The sequence below is a fragment of the Eubalaena glacialis genome, chromosome 14 (genome assembly GCF_028564815.1).
Source record: "Eubalaena glacialis isolate mEubGla1 chromosome 14, mEubGla1.1.hap2.+ XY, whole genome shotgun sequence".
Lineage (NCBI taxonomy): Eukaryota > Metazoa > Chordata > Mammalia > Artiodactyla > Balaenidae > Eubalaena > Eubalaena glacialis.
The window spans coordinates 63,765,560-63,783,604 of NC_083729.1; the positions used below are offsets into that span (position 1 = coordinate 63,765,560).

An 18,045-nucleotide genomic window follows, 5' to 3' on the forward strand; every position below is an offset into this window, starting at 1 on the left:
GCGCACCGGAACGAGGCCCAGGGCTGATTGGTTCTGACGCCTGCTCGTGTAGCCACATTTTCCGCCCCTGTGCCCGCCCACTTTCTATTGGTGGAGAGAAGTGGGGCAGAGGGCTGATTTGTTTAAACTCTTAACTGTAACTGCCGTCCCCGCCCCAGCATTTGTCAGATTGGATTCGACTCCGTAGGACCTCGCTGGCTGGGGCGGGGGGCGGGAGAACTGCAGGTGGGAGACCCGCAGGACTCGCCTCAGCCGCCGAAAGTCTTGGCCAATCAGCTCGTGCGGTCTCGGCCGGATCCTCCCTGTGGCCGCTTCGCAAGACGACGATTTACCTTCCCCTAGTTGTGCTTTCCTCCTTCCCATCCCCTGTTTGGGAAGGCATTCGTCTAGCGTCCAGGTGGTCTCCGGCGACCCCTGCCTAGTTCCACCGGCGCTTGCGCTCTCATAGTCAGTAGGCTCTGGGGACGTAGACTGATGTACACGACCCTCGAGGAAGCTCTGCCCAGTGCCGAGCCAGAAAACGAGCACTGGGGCCAGGTGCCCGCGCCTGTTTATCTACCATTTACTGTACAACTGTGATTTTGGACACCTAACCTCACAGCCTCAGTTCTCTCATCTGTAAATTGGGCATGATTTCAGTAACATCGCGATAGCGTTGTGAGGGTTAAATGAGCTCACGTCAAATGCTTACTTAGCAAAAGCCTGTTTCGCAGTCAGCGTTCAATAAATACTTGCGTTTATTGCATTCCTTGGGCTGGCGTTTGAGGGGAGAAGGGAAATGGAATTAGAGTTAGTGGGTGACGCGGGCCGAGCAAGGATCCTACATGCTCAAAAAGAATGGCACCATGGAAAACCGGCGACTGTTCCTGAACCACTGCTTCTCGTAAGAGCGCCGGCGGAGGCCCAGCCTCTGGCCCTTCTAGCCACGCCGACTCTGTGGTAGCGAACCATAGAGTGGCGGAAGCGGCCCATCCCCTTCCTCTCCCGGTCCGAAGGCTTGGCGAAGCTTCTGGGGGTTTCTCTAGCGCGGAGCATTGTGGGGTTGCTGGGCGGTCCGGGCGCAGAGAAGAGGAGTAGCGGGCCACTGAATAGGCTTCCAAGATGATGGTGAGTGGTGTCTTGCGCATCTGGCTCCATCCGCTGCCATCTGGTCGGTAGCTGGCGCCGCCTGGCCGGGGCTGGTACAGTAGGACCCCCCCACCCCACCCCCGCCGCCAGCCTACTGCCTCGGTCCTTCCCCCGAGCCCTGTCTGTGGGTGATCCCGGCCCGCCGCCGCCTGGTGGGCCCGGGCACGGAGCAGGGGCCCTCGGCGAGGGTTGTGTGGGGCTCAAGAGGAGGCTCTGGTCTGGCCGGCTGGGGACTACGAATCCCAGGGCGCTTCGGGGCCGCGAACCCGCGTCGGCCACCCGGTTTTCTGAGCCCCCATAATCATGACCTGGGTTAAATGACTGCGGGTTGAGCGTGCATACGCGGTCGAGGGCCAGACTTGGAAGCTCTGGCTGCCCTGGAAAATGCGGATGTGAAGCGGGTGCTTCCTAGAACCTGCAGAGGCAGCATGGGGACCTTATGTTGGGCCGAGCCCAAGGTCTCAACTATGGTCGCTCACTTGCTGCGTAAATGGAAACAGACCTCTCCTCTCGTACTTTAATTAACTCACTCGTTCATAAAGTAAACGCATATTTATTACCTACTGAATGTACCAGGCTCCGCTGGTTGTCGGAGGTCCAACTCTTCAGCCAGGAGAATAGGTAGGGCAGATGGGGACACTGCATCAGAGGTGGGAAGACCCGGCCTCTGACTCCGACCCTGTCTGCGCCTCCAGATGTGACATTAGGCGGCTTTTCTAATTGGCCACCTAACTCTGGTTCTCGTTTTCTTAAGTTAGGGAGGTTGGTGAATCCTGGAGTGTCTCTGTAGCCCGCCTCCCCTCCCCGCTTCCACGGCGTCCCTTTTTCCATCTCAGAGCTGCAGAAACCTTACGTGGGTCCCAAAGCACCTCCTCGGTGGTGTCTCCTGAGTTGCTGTTGAACAGGGTCAGCTTTTAAGTGTTTGAAGCAAAACCCTAAGATAATGCTCCCTGTGCACTTGGCAGTTCACTTGTTCATTCTAGCCTACCAGTCCAACTCAGTTCTCTGTTCTTTTCCTGCTTCCTCAGCTTATCGCTGACCTAGTAGATGTCAAACTGACACTTGTGAGGTGTTCATTATGGCCACATGCCCTGTGAATCCCGCCTGTACCCAAGATAGAAGGAACCTGGCATTAATCTGTATTCCCTCTCCCTTTCATACCTCCAGTACTGCCTTTTTCAGTCCATCTTCAACGTTACTATTCCTGAAGTCATCTTCATTTTGTGTGCAGAGGCAGCATAGTAGAGCAGTGGAGAGTAAGGGCTCTGGAGCTACACTGAATGCCTAGGTTCATAACTAGCTCTGCCACTTACTAGGTGTGCGAGTTTTAGCATGGTGTTACATTTCTGGCCCTCAGTCTGTTAAAGAGGATTAAATGAATGAATACATATGAAGTGCCCATCAGGTAGTAACACTCAGCATGTTAGCTAGTCTGCTAGGTGGTTGCTTGCCCTTTCGTCCTTGTAATCCACCTTCCTGCCAAGGCTACCATAAGAGTTTTGGTTGGCCTTTAAAGAACTGGGGATCAGAACCAAGATTCTTCTGACTGGTGATAAAACCCTTCACCAAGAGGCTCCAGACCACCACCTTGGGTTTTTCCTGAACTGACGTCTGTTCTGTTTCTTTGCTGTATTGACCATTTATAGCTCTCCTTTTGGTGTGTGAAACTTCAGTCACCAAGAATTCTCCTTGCTGTTATTGAATTGGTACCTGATATTCTGGAAGCCTTCTGTGATTGAAAGAGAGGTAAAAGGGTTCCCCAGAAAGCTCAGTCTTTGGTACAGCCGTACAGAATGTATGCTTGCCTTTGTGGTATTGAGCACTACATGCCTTAGCATATGAACACCTGTTGTTTTATAGAGCATCAAGCTTAATAATGCTTAATAAAAGTTTTTAAGGAGGATGAAGAAGAAGACTATTAAGCTGAAATTACCAAGCCTTCCATGATACCCTTGGCAGATTACTGGATTCTGCTGTTGTTTCTTTACTTGAGTAAAAATGCGGTTGGAAAGTAACTTAGGAACAGAAGCTGGGCTTTCCATAGTAGTGCTTGCCCCCCGGAAACTGATAGAAGAGGACCCATCCTGATTGACCTGGCTTGGCCCAATCCAGCCCTGCCACCTTTCCCTCCTTAAATGATCTCTGGACCCAGCCTGCCGTTTCTGTAGGGCCTTTAAAGCGTAGGGAACTTGGGGACAACGTGGTGAGCTGCTTCCAAGCCCTCTTTGCTTTGTACTTAAGAATTTTCAGTGAATTTAGTATCACCATGCTGCCGATGCTTTTCCAAAAATAACTGACTGCTACCTTATTTCACGGCTTGTATAAAGCATTTTCAAGTGTAGTTGACTCTTGAAGAGCTCGGGGGTTAGGGGACCTGACTCCGCTCAGTTGAAAATTTGCATATGATTTAGTCAGCCCTCCATATCCGGGGTTCCTCTGTATCCGAGGATTCAACCAACCTCAGATAGTGTAACACTGTAGTATTTACTATTGAAAAAACATCCAGGTATAAATGGAGCCACACAGTTCAAACCCATGCTCTTCAAGGGTCAATTGATATGTAACAGTTGAATTTTCAGCACCAAAAGCTTCTGTATATTGCTTTGTATGTGACCAAATCTAGGCATTCTGCACATTGAGATTAGTGTACTCCTTACCTTTGGGAAGCTTGTACTTTAAGATGGATGGCAATATAAACATTATGCTCAAGAAGGAGCAGAGAGAGTGTTGGGATCCCCTGTTGCCAATGCTCATGTTAACGGCTGTTGAGAAAACTTGGAAGAATGGAGGCTCTGAGGAGTTGCTGGCCTAGTGCAAAGAAAGTGGTTTTGGTAGAACGGGGCAGTGTGGCTCTTGGTGGGGGTACAACTTGGAGGTAGAGGGAGAAAAAGTTTATAAAAACATTGGATAAGTTAGCCTTGGAGAGGTGAAAGAATCTGTCGAAGGAAATAGGAAGGGATTAAGACTCAAGTTGGTTTTTGATTTAAAACCTAAGGCTTCATCCGGGGCAGGGTTGGACCAGAGGTGACTTGAGGTTGCCCTGAGGAATGATTTAGCAGGACTGGGAGAAGGTGGGGCCTTTTGGGGGACACAGCTTTCCTTGCGAGGAACCTGAAGGAAGGCTGAGAGTATGGAGAAGCCATTTCTTGCCACTAAACCTGGGATACTACCATGAAAAGGAAGGAATTTTCCTCCCAGTATTCTTTAAAAAAAAAAGTAATGTGTGATATGTTTGTTAGAAAAAGTTGAAACAAAACAAAATATCCAAGTGTCAAAACTTTCTTTACTTACCACTCTTACTCATTAGAGTTTGTTGTACATTTTTCCAGCCTGTTTTTTTGCATTTGCACATTATATCTTGCCTCTTCTTACCCATTTTCTATAGTTGTCTTTTGGGTTTTTCCCAATGTAAATTAGACTATGCCATTCCTCTGCTAAAAGCCTTTCCAGGGCTTCCCTTCTTTGTAGGACTAAAATCTAAACTTAACGATAGTCTATAAGTGAGTAGTGACCTGGTTCCTGCCTGCTTCTTCAGCCTCATTCCAGTCTTCCACTTACTCACTACCCTCCAGCTACACTGGCCAAAGGAGTCGAATTTTTAAAGAAACTGCTCAGTTAATGTGGAGTCAGCCTCATGGGCTGCTCGACTTTGTAGTGTGTGAATTCCTGGCTCCTTTTTGTTGGGCTGAGACAGCCCTGTGCTTTCCTATGCCTTCCCTGCTCGGACACCTGAAGTACCCCCTAGGGGTGGACATGGGCAGTGATTTTCAAACTTTATATTGTAATCCACAGGAAAAAATAAATTTCAAAGCATAGCGTAATAGCACACGCATAACTAACATAGCAAAAATGTTGCAACGGTATTTATCCTTAATTTGTTTTACACACATAAAATAAGTCACAAATGCAGGGAAGACTGGGCCTGGTTCATGAGCTCATCTCTGAAGGCACAGCCTTGGATGCAGAGAGAAAGCAGTCTTGTGTGCTAAGCTAAGGAATTACTGTCTGCTAATGGTCACTGGAGCAAAGGTACCTAAGCAGGCGCTTTAAAATAAGCAGATATCCCTGTCTTCCCAGAGTTTCTAAAGCAGTTCCACAGATTAAGCCTCTGCGAGAACAGTGACTGTTCTGGAGACCAATGCGAAATAGAGAAAAACTTGTTTAGGGTATCTGGTTGGAGATTAGTCACAAGGAGGCTTTATGGAACCAGCATGAGAGAGGGAAACATTGCTGTACAAATTAGATTTGTTGTCATTTTGTGAGGCGGACAAAGGTGCCATTTGTTTCTCTGCCTAGCCATTTCCCTACACTCCAGCTAAACATCATTGGTAAAGCTGTCTGCCTGGGCATCTCCAGGACAACATCTGAAGCTGTTAGCACTTCATGTTTTGCATCAGTGCCCCATCTACTTCTCTACGATTAAGCTCTAATGCAGATAAATGGATGTTTGCTGGAGGGTGAACACTGAGCATGGCCTAATTCCTTAAAACAGGGAATAAGGTCAGAAGTTGAAAGGGCTATGCTTATGCATTTGGGCACTGGAGAACACATTCTTTGATTTGTTCTTTTTGACTAAATCAGTGCTTCTCAAACCATTTTCTGGCACACCTGCAAGTATGCTATCTCTGGAGGTAGAGGCAGTTTAAGGAATGGATATAGTGGATGGACATTGGAGGAATGTGGTTTAAAAGGGCCTCTAGATATTTCTGTTACTGGGGAAATGAGAGCATTTTTCCTCTCCCTCCTTAAGTCTTATGTAATAAATGATTATTTTTCAAAAACAAAAAAACCAAAAAAAAAAACATTCAATTGCTCTTTCTTCTCTAGCCCACACCAGTTATCCTGTTGAAAGAGGGGACTGATAGCTCCCAAGGCATCCCCCAGCTTGTAAGTAACATCAGTGCCTGCCAGGTGATTGCTGAGGCTGTAAGAACTACCCTGGGCCCCCGTGGTATGGACAAGCTCATTGTGGATGGCCGAGGTAAGTCTGCAGAGTTCCTCAGGCCAGTTGCAGAAGAGGAGGCTCCCCCAGAGTGTTTGGGGCTAGCAGAGGTTGGCATTAGAAATCTCACTGCTTTTAAGATCTCTGAAGGATTGCTCACTGTGAAGCGGTTTCTTTTCAGACATTGTCCTGAATGCTGAGCCCCCTGGGAATATATGGGAGAATCCCGGCTCAGGACCCTGTTGCTTTGTAGAGAGATTTAGCCTAGAAACACTATAGAACCTTCCGGAGTTGCCTGTGGTCACTTCCATTGTATCATGTTGCCAAGACAAATTCCCCCTTATGTTTTAGTGTATTAATTTACAAGTGAAATACTAGGGTATCAACTGTTAAGAATATCTAAATGATTATTCATCCTTATTTTTAAAAATGTTTTCTACATCCAGTAGAGGTGTGCTCTTTGCACATTTGCTCATTTGCTCATTTCAAGGAAAATCAGGAGTTCATGGTCTTTGGAATGTGTGATTTTAGGCGGCCCTTTTTGCACAGAGCTAACTCTGTAAAAAGATCAGTTCATTCCCACCATGAGCCCCTCTGTCCCATCCCAATAATGTGTATATGGGCTCCAAGTCCAACTAGAAGACAGAATTTAAGAAAAGGTCTTTACATTTTTACTTTGTGTTTGTTCCTTTTAAGGCAAAGCAACAATTTCTAATGATGGGGCCACAATTCTGAAACTCCTTGATGTTGTCCATCCTGCAGCAAAGACTTTAGTGGACATTGCCAAATCCCAAGATGCTGAGGTAGGAAAATCAAGCCTATGTGTTTCAGTGAAACACATGCCTGCTTGCTCCTTTGCTCTCCTTTCTTTAAAAATTTTGATTTTAGGTCTAAAATTATAATTTCACAAGTAATTGCTTGCGAAAATATTTAGGTGGAATTAATAGTCTTTTAATATTCCTGCTGTTCCACTGTGTGGCTGAGATCTTAAGATCAGGCCTGTGTGCTGTCATTCATTTGAATTGCGCGGTAAATAATTTAACCTCTCATCTGTTGGTTGCCTTATAAGATGGGGCTGGAGACTGTTTCCAGTTCACCTTTCTTTTTAAAAGAAAATTTTTTTATGATGGTAAAATATACTTAGCATAAAATTTACCATCTTAATGTGTGCAAGTCAGTGACATTAACTCGTCTGCCTTTTTAAAAACCATTTCTGACACTGGAGTCTTGATAATAAATGTTGAGAGAGACAAGTTTGCATTTCAGAGTATTACAGATATGTCCTGAAGTTATATCAGAAGGTCTGTTAGGACCCAGTAGCCTGTAAAACAGTATGGCTTATATAAAATTAAAGTGAGAAGAGTCTAGATTTGATTGGTTAATATTTTCAACAAAGGAATACCTTTCTGTCCAGGAATTTGGCAGCTTAAACCCTTCGCCACATAACCTTTTTTTCTCCCTGAAGTCCCTTATATTATACAGTGGACATAAGTGAGTAAAAAATAAGTATCTTCTAAATCAGAGGTTAGCCAGTTTTTTTTAAAAGCTCTTATTCTTAAAAAAAAGAGAGAGAGAGAGAGAAAGCTCTTATTCTTTTTCTCCTTCATTAAAAATAAGGTTTAGATCCTATCATAGAAAATAGCCATGTAAGAAAGATTAGCAGACTAGTGATCTGCTAATTCCAAATAGTGTTTAAAATAAAAAGGACCTTAGCTGGTCCTTAGAGGTTTGTTTTGTAAACTCCTGTAGTATTTTGTGCTCCTTAAAGAATATTTATCTCGGGCTTCCTTGGTGGTGCAGTGGTAGAGCGTCAGCTTGCCAATGCAGGGGACTTGGGTTCGAGCCCTGCTCTGGGAAGACCCCACGTGCCGCGGAGCAACTAGGCCCGTGAGCCACAACTACTGAGCTCTGCGCGTCTGGAGCCTGTGCTCTGCAACAACAGAGGCCGCGATAGTGAGAGGCCCGCGCACCGCGATGAAGAGTGGCCCCCGCTTGCCGCAACTAGAGAAAGCCCTTGCACAGAAACGAAGAGCCAACACAGCTAAAAATAAATAAAAATAAAGGAATTCCTTTAAAAAAAAAAAAAAGAATATTTATCTGATACCTCTTGCTACTGTGGTTATTTGTGACATGTGAGCATTGTATTATAAGCATCTCTGGAACTGTCTTACTTATCATAGTACCTTGTCTGTAATAAATAAGTTCTTGGCTAATATACATATATGATTTCATATTCTGGGGAAATTTGTCCAAATCAGCCCTCTTTGGAGAATGGCCTGGCTGGGGAATTAATTTTGTGGCCCAGGACCATTTGATGGGATGAATACCTATCCACCAACACCTTTCTTCTACTTGTTGCAAAAAGCTGTGCTTCCCAGAAAAGGCTTAATATCCATTTAAACAGTCCCCAGTTTAAATGGGTAGATTGCTTAAAAAGTGGAGTTTTGGGGCTTTATCCCTGAACGTGAGAAAACGTGAATTTACTGTCATCCTCTTCCAGGTCGGTGATGGCACCACCTCAGTGACCCTGCTGGCTGCAGAGTTTCTGAAGCAGGTGAAACCCTATGTGGAGGAAGGTTTGCACCCACAGATCATCATCCGAGCTTTCCGCACTGCCACTCAGTTGGTATGGGAGTGCTGGTGAACTTGGGCGCTTTGTGCACCTTTGTATTTCTCTTAGGATACTATCTTTATTGGGGTGTGGAGGGACTGGGAACAAGGTTCCTTGGACATTTTCTGAATTCTACTGCCTAGGAATCTCAGTTCTACCATTCAGTAGCTTTTGACTAGGTATATTACTTAATCTCTTTAAGCTTCAGTTTTCCTGATAGACTATGATAATAAGCTCTTGGTGAGAGCTGTTTTTGTTTTTATCAAGTACTTCATCATGGCACATCTTGAGACCTTGCTTTTATTGACCTTTGACTTTCATTCTGTAACCTGGGGTAAGTCAGTTCCTCTGTGCCTTACTTTGTCTCTTTACTATCTCTGTTTTGGGGTGGTGGCATTAAAATGAAATCATACGTGAGAAGTAAGTGTGAACGGATATCTTTTGAAAAAGATGGCTTTGAAAAGATACCATGTTTAACATACAAATATGTGTATCGTATATTATATAACATACCTAATTAATATATAAAGTGCTAGAAGTTGTCACAGGTGCTGTTTGTAAGCCAGAAAATTTGGCCTAATTTAGTGTCATAGTGTGTTTCCATTCATTTGTTTTAGTGTGTTACCTGCAGATCCAGAGCTGAATCCTGATGTACCCTGATGATTCTTCAGAACTATTCCTACTCTACATTTCTAACTTTGGGCATTTTCTAAACTATAGAGATTTATATTTTTCTGGGCAGCTATAAGACTTAGAAATGTTGTTTCAGCTGTAGAGTAGAAATGCTTGAGATTTGGGAGCAAACAGATTAGGGGCTAGCAGGAGCGATTGGGATCCACTTCTCCAGTTTGTCTTTAGCCTGAGATACTCACCCAGCTTCTGTTCTTGGCAGGCAGTTAACAAGATTAAAGAGATCGCCGTGACTGTGAAGAAGGAAGATAAAGTGTAAGTTTGCAGTGAGCTTTGTCAGAACCTTGACTTCCCCTGACCAAATTGAATGCAGAAGCATGTGGAATCCCTGCGTGGCCTGGGGCTGTTTGGCTCTTGCTAGACCTCTGGCTGTGCCCCAGCCCATGCATTACAAGAGAGGCTGTAGGTTGTAGTTTAAAAGCTATCACTCATAATGTCTTTGACTGCAATCACCGCCTGTCACTGATAATCTGCCCTAAAGATACAGAAGGTGAAATTGTTGAGGGCTGAGTTTAGAGACTAGAACAGAAACTATCTCCACATTGCAGTAGAGTCAGGTAAGAGGGGCTTTCAAGGCCTGATGCAAGTCCCACCCTTGTGTCCCAGGGAGCAGAGGAAGCTGCTAGAGAAATGTGCCATGACTGCTCTGAGCTCCAAGCTGATCTCCCAGCAGAAAGCCTTCTTCGCTAAGATGGTGGTGGATGCGGTGATGATGCTCGATGACTTGCTGCAGCTTAAAATGATTGGAATCAAGAAGGTTCAGGGTGGAGCCCTAGAGGTGAGCCTGCTGTGGCCTCCCTAGGAGGCTCTTGCTTTGGCATTGACCCTTCAGACAGCTTGGTGTAGGAGGAGAGCACACGGTACAGGAACAGAGAGAATGCATGTTGGGCTGGAAGGCAGACTGGAGCTGTTCCCCATACTGCTGCTACAGGCTTCTCCTGTAGGTGCATTTTGTAACCTCTGCAGACCTATATTTACTTGTCAGCAGAATGGAAGACTGAACTGGCTGATTTTGAGAATCTCATTGTTAATGCGGGAGGGGGATAGGGCTAGCTCTGATAAATCATCTACAACCGTCAATAAATATGAGAAGTACATTTCAGTCCATTCTTCTCCAAGTGATATGGCCAACCTCTCCCTTCTTTTATTCATTTATTTTGAATAGATAATACATAATTCAAACTGTATAGAATTCCTAAAGGAAAAAACAAATGTTCCCTACACCACTCCTGCCCCAGATACAGCCACTGTTAACTCTGTGTGTGTGTGTGTGTGTGTGTGTGTGTGTGTGTGTGTGTCCGTCCGTGTCCCCATCCTTCCAGAAGTACTCTGCATCTATAAGTGCAAATGTAAATACTGTTTTCTTAAACAAATGCTCACTTGTAATACATAGTGTTCTGCAACTTGCTTTTGTCTACTTAACAACATATTTTTTCACTTATTTAAATTTAAATAGAGACATGTTGGCTAGTGGCCACTATATTGCACAGCATAACTATAACTTTGTTCTTTTTTAACACACAAGTATCTGTCTGGAAACCTTCTTTGATGTTGGTGTCTCCATGTTGGACCTTTTCTAGTCTTTGGCCTGCTCTACTTCTTACTTTACTCTTCCTTGGTGACCTCAGCCTGAGGTGATTTGGACAGGACAAGACCTGCTTGAAATATTATATCCTGGCCCTTGTTCTTTGAAGTCTTTGGAGGGACTTCTACCCCTCCAAATTGCATTTTCATTCTGTCCACCTCCCTCCTCTTCCTCCTGTCATGGCACATGTCAGTGGGATGAGGTTCTCTTTATATAATAAAGCTGTGAGGAATCTGGAGGTCATCTGAGCTTTTCCCCATCTTCAGCCCCCACTACCACTCATGTTTTGGCCCATTCTTTGCATCATGGCTTGCCGACTTTGTCTTTACACACTGCTTTGGTAGCAATATTCCATTTTCTCCTGGGCCTTCCTACTTCCATAAACCCTTGAGATTAGATTGGCATTCACTAAACTAGGGATCAGAACTAATAATCTTATCTGGTGAGAGAGCCAGGGGCTCCAAGCCACACATATGTTCTTCAGACTGTCCCACATCTCTTAAATGCATGTAAAACCCTTAACACAATACTTGACACACACAATTCAGTAAATGGTGGTAGTAATTATTTACTTATTCTCAGGATTAACTGAAAACTTCCTGATCTATATCTTCAGCCCTTAGCTCTCTCGAGCTTCACATTCCTGGATCTCACTGCTACTGAACTCATTATTTTGTCCTCCAAACCTGTAATATTTTCTGTATTCCTTGACATAGCTGGTATCACCACCACTATTCAGTCACTCAACCCAGAAGTCTAGGGTCATCCTTAAAAATATTTCCAATTCCCCACAACCTGTTGATCACTGTTGTTTCATTTTACCTACCAATTTGTTGTTTCTTAAGTCTGTCTCTTTTACTAGACCATTGTCCTGGTAGTGGTCACTCTTCCTCCAGTCTTGCATCCCCTAAGTCCATTCTATTTTTTGTTGCAGCGTGAAGTTCCCCAATTTACACTCTGTGTGTAAAGCATATTGGGGTTCCACATTGTGTACAGGATAAGAGTCAGGCCTTAGCAGAGCCTTTAAGATTCTCCTAAACTGGTCCCTGCCCTCTTGTTTTGTATTCCAGCAACTGCAGGTAGCTTTTCATCCCCTGATTGCACCACACTGCCTCTGTCTCTTGGGAACATCTCTTTCTTTTTTCTGTTTGACTAATTTCTGCTCATCCTTATTGAGTCAGCTCAGGCATCACCCCCTTTAGGAGGCTGTGGATTTGAATGATGTAGGAATCTGTTTCACCGATAGGCTACAGTATTATAGGCTAGGATTGTAGATTAGCACTGGCAGAGAACATATAGGTCGTTGAACTGAATACACTATTTAAAAAGATTTATTTTATTGACGTATAGTTGATTTACATGTTGTGTTAATTTCTGCTGTACAACAAAGTGATTCAGTTATACATATATATGTATATATTCTTTTTCATACTCTTTTCCGTTATGGTTTACCACAGGATACTGGATATAGTTTCCTGTGCTATATAGTAGGACCTTGTTGTTTATCCATTGTATATATAATAGTTTGCATCTGCTAATCCCAAATTCCCAGTCCATCGCCCCCATCCCTTGGCAGCCACAAGTCTGTTTCTGTGAGTGTTTCTGTTTCATAGATGAGTTCGTTTGAGTCATATTTTAGATTCCACATGTAAGTGATATCATATGGTATTTGTCTTTCTCTTTCTGACTTACTTCACTTACTGAATACACCCTTCTTTACGGAGTGGGAAATGACTAGGTTTTTTAGTAAGAAAGAGATCTGAGATTTGAACCTGTCTTCTGATACTGCTGAAGCCACTCCCAAGTGCAGCATGCTTTCTATTATGCCCTGCTGTTAAATCCACCCCACAGCAAGCTCTGTTATGGAACAAGTGATAGTAGTTCATATTTTGAGGGATCAAGATGGGAGTAGCCACAATGATAGCTTGGGAACCGCAGGAAATTTCTGACCCTTAGGACCTTTTGTTTTCATCTGGAAAGAGGAAGCACCTAGGCTACAGCACACAGGTATGTGTGTGCTCGTGTGCAGTACAGGTAGGGAGGGGTATGTGTACGTATGTGTAGAAGACTGGGAGGTGGGGAGTTGGGATCAAAGTGCATCCCTTGGCACCTGCTTTGGAAGTCAGTCTTAGAGAACAGCCCAAACAGGCCTTTACCATGCTTAGTCTCTGCAAGCAAACTGGTTTTCCTTATACTGAAGGCACAACCAAAATATGTTCTGTATTTTTCCTAGCTTTTAGGATGATGGAAAAACTTTGTTACAACAGTGAAATAAAAACATGGTTAACTCCTTCAGGTTCACAGAAATGGACATGCATTATTAGTCCAGCACACCACTAACTTGATTTCATTTCATGCCAGTACTGAACTGTTGAACTGTTTGTTTTTTTAAACAGGAGTCCCAACTTGTAGCTGGTGTTGCATTCAAGAAGACTTTCTCTTATGCTGGGTTTGAAATGCAACCCAAAAAGTACCATAATCCAATGATTGCCCTTTTAAATGTTGAGCTCGAGCTGAAAGCTGAGAAGGATAATGCGGAAATCAGAGTCCACACGGTTGAGGTAGGCCCTACCAGCTGGCAGTGGCATGGAGATGGGCAACATTCTGGGCCACAGCCTTGGGCCTTTGTGGCCATCTTGGGCTTATCTTTGTTTCTCAGGTACCTTATGGGCTCCTTTCTCCTCCTATCCCCCTAAATATTAATGTCTAAATACTGGGCCCACTTCTTTTCTCACTCTATGCTCTCTCTCAGTGACCTGGACCTGAGGAGGTTTGGATAGGGCAAACATGCTGAAATATTATCCTCTGGCCCCAGGGAAGGGGCTTGCAGGGGCCTCTCAGCTATATAGTGAGCCCAGTATTTTGATTCCTCTTATTCGGGCAGATGTGACCTCTGCCCCTTCTATACTGGGTCCCGTGTCGCAGGGACAGGTGTGCTCCCAACGTTGATATCACCAGGGCTGTCTCTGGAGGTAGCAGTGTGTCCCAGCTATAAGCAAGTATTCTTGGAAAATGTGTCCCCAACACAGAATGGCCTTTGGGGGAAAGGGTCTTGTCATTGGTAACTCCATGGGTGCAGTGCCTCAGAGGAGCTAGAACTTAGCCAGGCTAAAGTATGTCTCACACCGTAGCAAGTGCTAGCTCTGGAGTAGCTCCCAGTCCTGGGGTTACTTTCTGCCTTTGTGTTTGAAAGTTTTAGGTGATTCCTAAGTTACCTTATAGGGTCCTTGTATATTTGGACTGAGAGGAGGCTATTCTGTTTACCCCTGTTAATTCCCAAATAAATCAGTATATTTTATTTGGCGGGGGTGTGTTATGTTTTAACATACCATATAGGCTAACCTCCACCCCAAAGCATCCTCATCCTTTTCTGGGTCTCTTCAGGATTATCAGGCAATTGTTGATGCTGAATGGAACATTCTTTATGACAAGTTAGAGAGGATCCATCACTCCGGAGCCAAAGTCGTCTTGTCCAAACTCCCCATTGGGGACGTGGCCACCCAGTACTTTGCTGACAGGGACATGTTCTGTGCTGGCCGAGTGCCGGAGGAGGACCTGAAGAGGACAATGATGGTAACCAAACTTTCACAGGCTGCTTCTTGGTCTTTGTGGCCCCAGGGGGGTTTTCACTTACCCCTGGTGTACCGGAGTGGTTGGTATGTGAATCTAGACCTGTCTTCTTAACTCTTTTTGCCATGAAACACTCCAGTTCCAGTGTGTATATGCTCAGTATACAAGAGTTAATCTAACCAAACAAGTCAGGAAAGCTGATTTGTAAGGAAACCTAGCAGTAGGGCTATGATTAGCTGGCTAAACTCCAGTCTGGATGCTTCCGGCCAGGTTTCTTCCCTTTCTTCTTGAGCATCTCACCAAAGATGCTTCAGGTCTAAAGCACTGATCCTGACTTCAGTCGCTGGGCCCAAAGCACCCTAGTTTAGGGGAGGGGGTATTGGGTGAAACAAAGGGTCACCATCTCCTTTTAACCAGGCTTGTTTGCCCTTCGTGTGTCTTAGTTCTGTTTTGTTTTCTCCTCTTCCAGAGGGAGCCTGGAGGTCAAGGGTGAGAGTGGGTCATCCAGTGAGGAGAGCTCCGGGGCACCATGGCAGTCTAACATGGGAATTGGCTTTAAGACTAAGGGTCAGGAAGCTCACTTCTGGCCTCGTGTGAGCCTTCACTGCTAGATGATGTTGTCTTGTGTTCCTCAGGCTTGCGGAGGCTCCATCCAGACCAGTGTGAACGCTCTGTCATCAGATGTTCTGGGCCGCTGCCAGGTCTTTGAAGAGACCCAGATTGGAGGCGAGAGGTGAGCAGTAGGCTTGGGCTCCCAGTTTGCTTAGCTCACGAGACTTGCCTGATGGCCTTCTGCCATCTTTGGGGTGTGGTGTATGTATAGCACATGCTCTTCTCTTCTGAGGTCTTATATCTCTTGGGGCATAAAGAGCTCAGATATATAGAGTGTTTTGGGAGGGAATAAGATCAAGTTGGGTCTAAAGTCTGATTCCACAATCTTTTATGCCCCTGTGGTACAGCCCTAGACCTTCCCAAGAACATGTCTTTAAGGGTGGGCTTGGAGAACCTTAGTGAGGAACAGAAGAGCAGCTGCTGAGTGTTGGGAGGACTTGGTAAGGTTAGAACACAGCGGGTTGGCAGCAGAAAGGAGTTCACAAGTATGATTTGACCCTGGGTGTAGGTACAATTTCTTCAAAGGCTGCCCCAAGGCCAAGACTTGTACTATCATCCTCCGTGGTGGCGCTGAGCAGTTTATGGAGGAGACAGAGCGGTCCCTGCACGACGCCATCATGATTGTCAGAAGGGCCATCAAGGTACTAGGCTGGGAGCTTCCAGCCTGCACAGCTCACTCTGCCTCTTGAGCTGATGAGACCCTGGATTTGGGGGGTGATTCCTTCCCTGTATAACCTGTCCTTCCATGTGGGGCATGTGGGCCCTGATTTGTCTCACAGATGATAAAGAAACAGCCTCAGTCTCTCAAAATAAGTCATGCTGCCTTAAAAGCTAAGACTTGTTCTTGTGAGCAGCTGTGGAGCTGATGGAGTCAGCCATCCCAGGGATTGTGCCAGTGCCCTCAAGCTACAGGTGACCTTGAAGATGGTCAGAAACCATAAGGTTCACCAGATTGAAGTTGGGGTGTGCTAGACACGGTCCATGTCTGGGCTTCCTGGGGCTTGGGCTGAGGGAGGGAATGTGGAACCAGCCCTCTTTCTGGGCTAGAGGGCCTATTGACTGAACGGCCCAATTTGGCCATGGCTGGAGCTTAGACCGGGGGACCCCTTGCATTTAGTGGTGGGTCTGGTCTCTGCAGAATGATTCAGTGGTGGCTGGTGGCGGCGCCATTGAGATGGAGCTCTCCAAGTACCTGCGAGATTACTCAAGGACCATTCCAGGAAAACAGCAGCTATTGATTGGGGCCTATGCCAAGGCGTTGGAAATTATCCCACGCCAGCTGTGTGACAACGCTGGCTTTGATGCCACAAACATCCTCAACAAGCTGCGGGCTCGGCACGCCCAGGTGGGTTATTCCTCTCCTCCGTGTCCAGGGACTGGGCGGACGGGGCTAGATTCTGAGTGTGTGTTGTGCTTCCTCAAGCTCTGTGTGGTCAGCCCAGGTGATAGTGCTGGAACCAAACCCAGTACCAACTGCCTGCCTCCTCTGAGGTCAGAAGGAAAGACCAGTGCTGGGACTGGTGGTTCCAGGGTTTGTTCAATGCTTCTTCCAAGAGTCTGATCACTCCTTACGGTGCAGTGAGAGGAACCAAAGGAACCCTGTGGCCTCCTGCCTGGAAGCACATACCATGTGTACTGGGTTCCTTGGTGGTGAAGCACTCCAGGGCCCTGCTGACAGCAGTCCGGCCATGGCTCTACCACCTCCAAGTTGTGATCTCTCTGAGAATTTAATTTGTTCATCTGCTGTTTAGCAAATACTCATTTAGAGATGTTTCTTAAATGCTGTCTGTTAAATGCTCAGTGTGGTGACAGCAGCATTTAGTGAGTGACTTAGTTTCTGACTTGTGTTAGAACTTTAAGTAAGTCACTTTGTGTGTCTATTTCCTTGTCTGTAAAATCGGGACTAATGGAAGCAGTGAGATGATGAAATGAGATAAGGGATTGGAAAGTGTTCCTCTTGAGAAGCCTGGTTTGACATACGCAGTCCTCAGGTGACCTGAGGATGGGGCCTCCCTAAAAGCCAGCAGCTTGCCTGGGAGAGGGCCCGGAGGTCTTCTGTGGTCAGGTTGGGGGTGGGGGAGGGGCGGGAAGAGGCTTCCAGGCTCCTGTTGTGATGCCACCTTCCTCAGGGAGATGCCAGCGGGTTCAGAGAGCCTGAAGATTCCTAACAATCCGAGTCATTCAGAGGGTGTGCAAGAAGAAATTTGAGAGCAGTTCCACGTTGCTTTCCCTCTTTTTCTGCTCTTTCAGGGGGGCATGTGGTACGGTGTGGACATCAACAATGAGGACATAGCTGACAACTTTGAGGCCTTCGTGTGGGAGCCAGCTATGGTGCGGATCAATGCCCTGACTGCAGCCTCTGAGGCTGCGTGCCTTATCGTGTCCGTAGATGAAACCATCAAGAACCCTCGCTCAACAGTGGATGTCCCCCCAGCTGCTGGCCGGGGCCGAGGTCGTGGCCACCCCCATTGAGAGGCACCCCAGCTCTCACAGGAGTGGCTGGCAGGCTGCCTGCAGGCTGTGCTTACTCTGTCTTGGTGGAATGGTATTACGAGGAAGGGGTAGTATTTGGCCCACTCTGTTCTCACTGGAGGTTATTTAAATAAAACTTAAAAGACTTAGAATTCATTTTGCAAATTATTTGGGCACAGGAGTTTTACTCATAAATGTCTTGACTGCAGCTCAGAATTGTAGCTTTATATGTACTCACCCAACAGGTAGAAAAGAGAAAATTATCTTCCCTCTTGCGCTGAGTCCTCCACAGCCTCTAGTCATTGTTAGGCAGAGTGTAGGTCCACTCTGCCAGGGGAGGAGCTCCACCTGAGTGGCCCCTGTCTGGAAGTTTAGCTTTGGTTGCTTTCTCAGTCCTAGCAGTGGCTGGGAGGTGTGGAGTTGCTTCCTTTTCTT

The 18,045-nt window shown here is 46.0% G+C and overlaps 1 protein-coding gene across 2 annotated transcripts; it reads left to right on the plus strand.

Moving 5' to 3' along the window:
• The first annotated feature begins 970 nt into the window (after positions 1 to 970).
• CCT7 (chaperonin containing TCP1 subunit 7) lies at positions 971 to 17,762 on the plus strand. Of its 2 annotated transcripts, XM_061210937.1 has the most exons (12): positions 971 to 1,107; positions 5,956 to 6,109; positions 6,767 to 6,873; positions 8,571 to 8,696; positions 9,574 to 9,626; positions 9,978 to 10,149; positions 13,353 to 13,517; positions 14,341 to 14,529; positions 15,162 to 15,259; positions 15,647 to 15,779; positions 16,277 to 16,483; positions 17,389 to 17,762. In XM_061210937.1, exons 1-12 carry the CDS (start codon positions 1,102 to 1,104, stop codon positions 17,608 to 17,610), a joined length of 1,632 nt encoding a protein of 543 aa, XP_061066920.1. In that variant the 5' UTR covers positions 971 to 1,101; the 3' UTR covers positions 17,611 to 17,762. The 2 variants fall into 2 exon arrangements, with proteins under 2 accessions (XP_061066920.1, XP_061066921.1); XM_061210938.1 differs by lacking the exons at positions 971 to 1,107; positions 5,956 to 6,109; positions 6,767 to 6,873; positions 9,574 to 9,626 and having other exon boundaries at positions 8,635 to 8,696.
• The last annotated feature ends 283 nt before the right edge of the window (positions 17,763 to 18,045 follow it).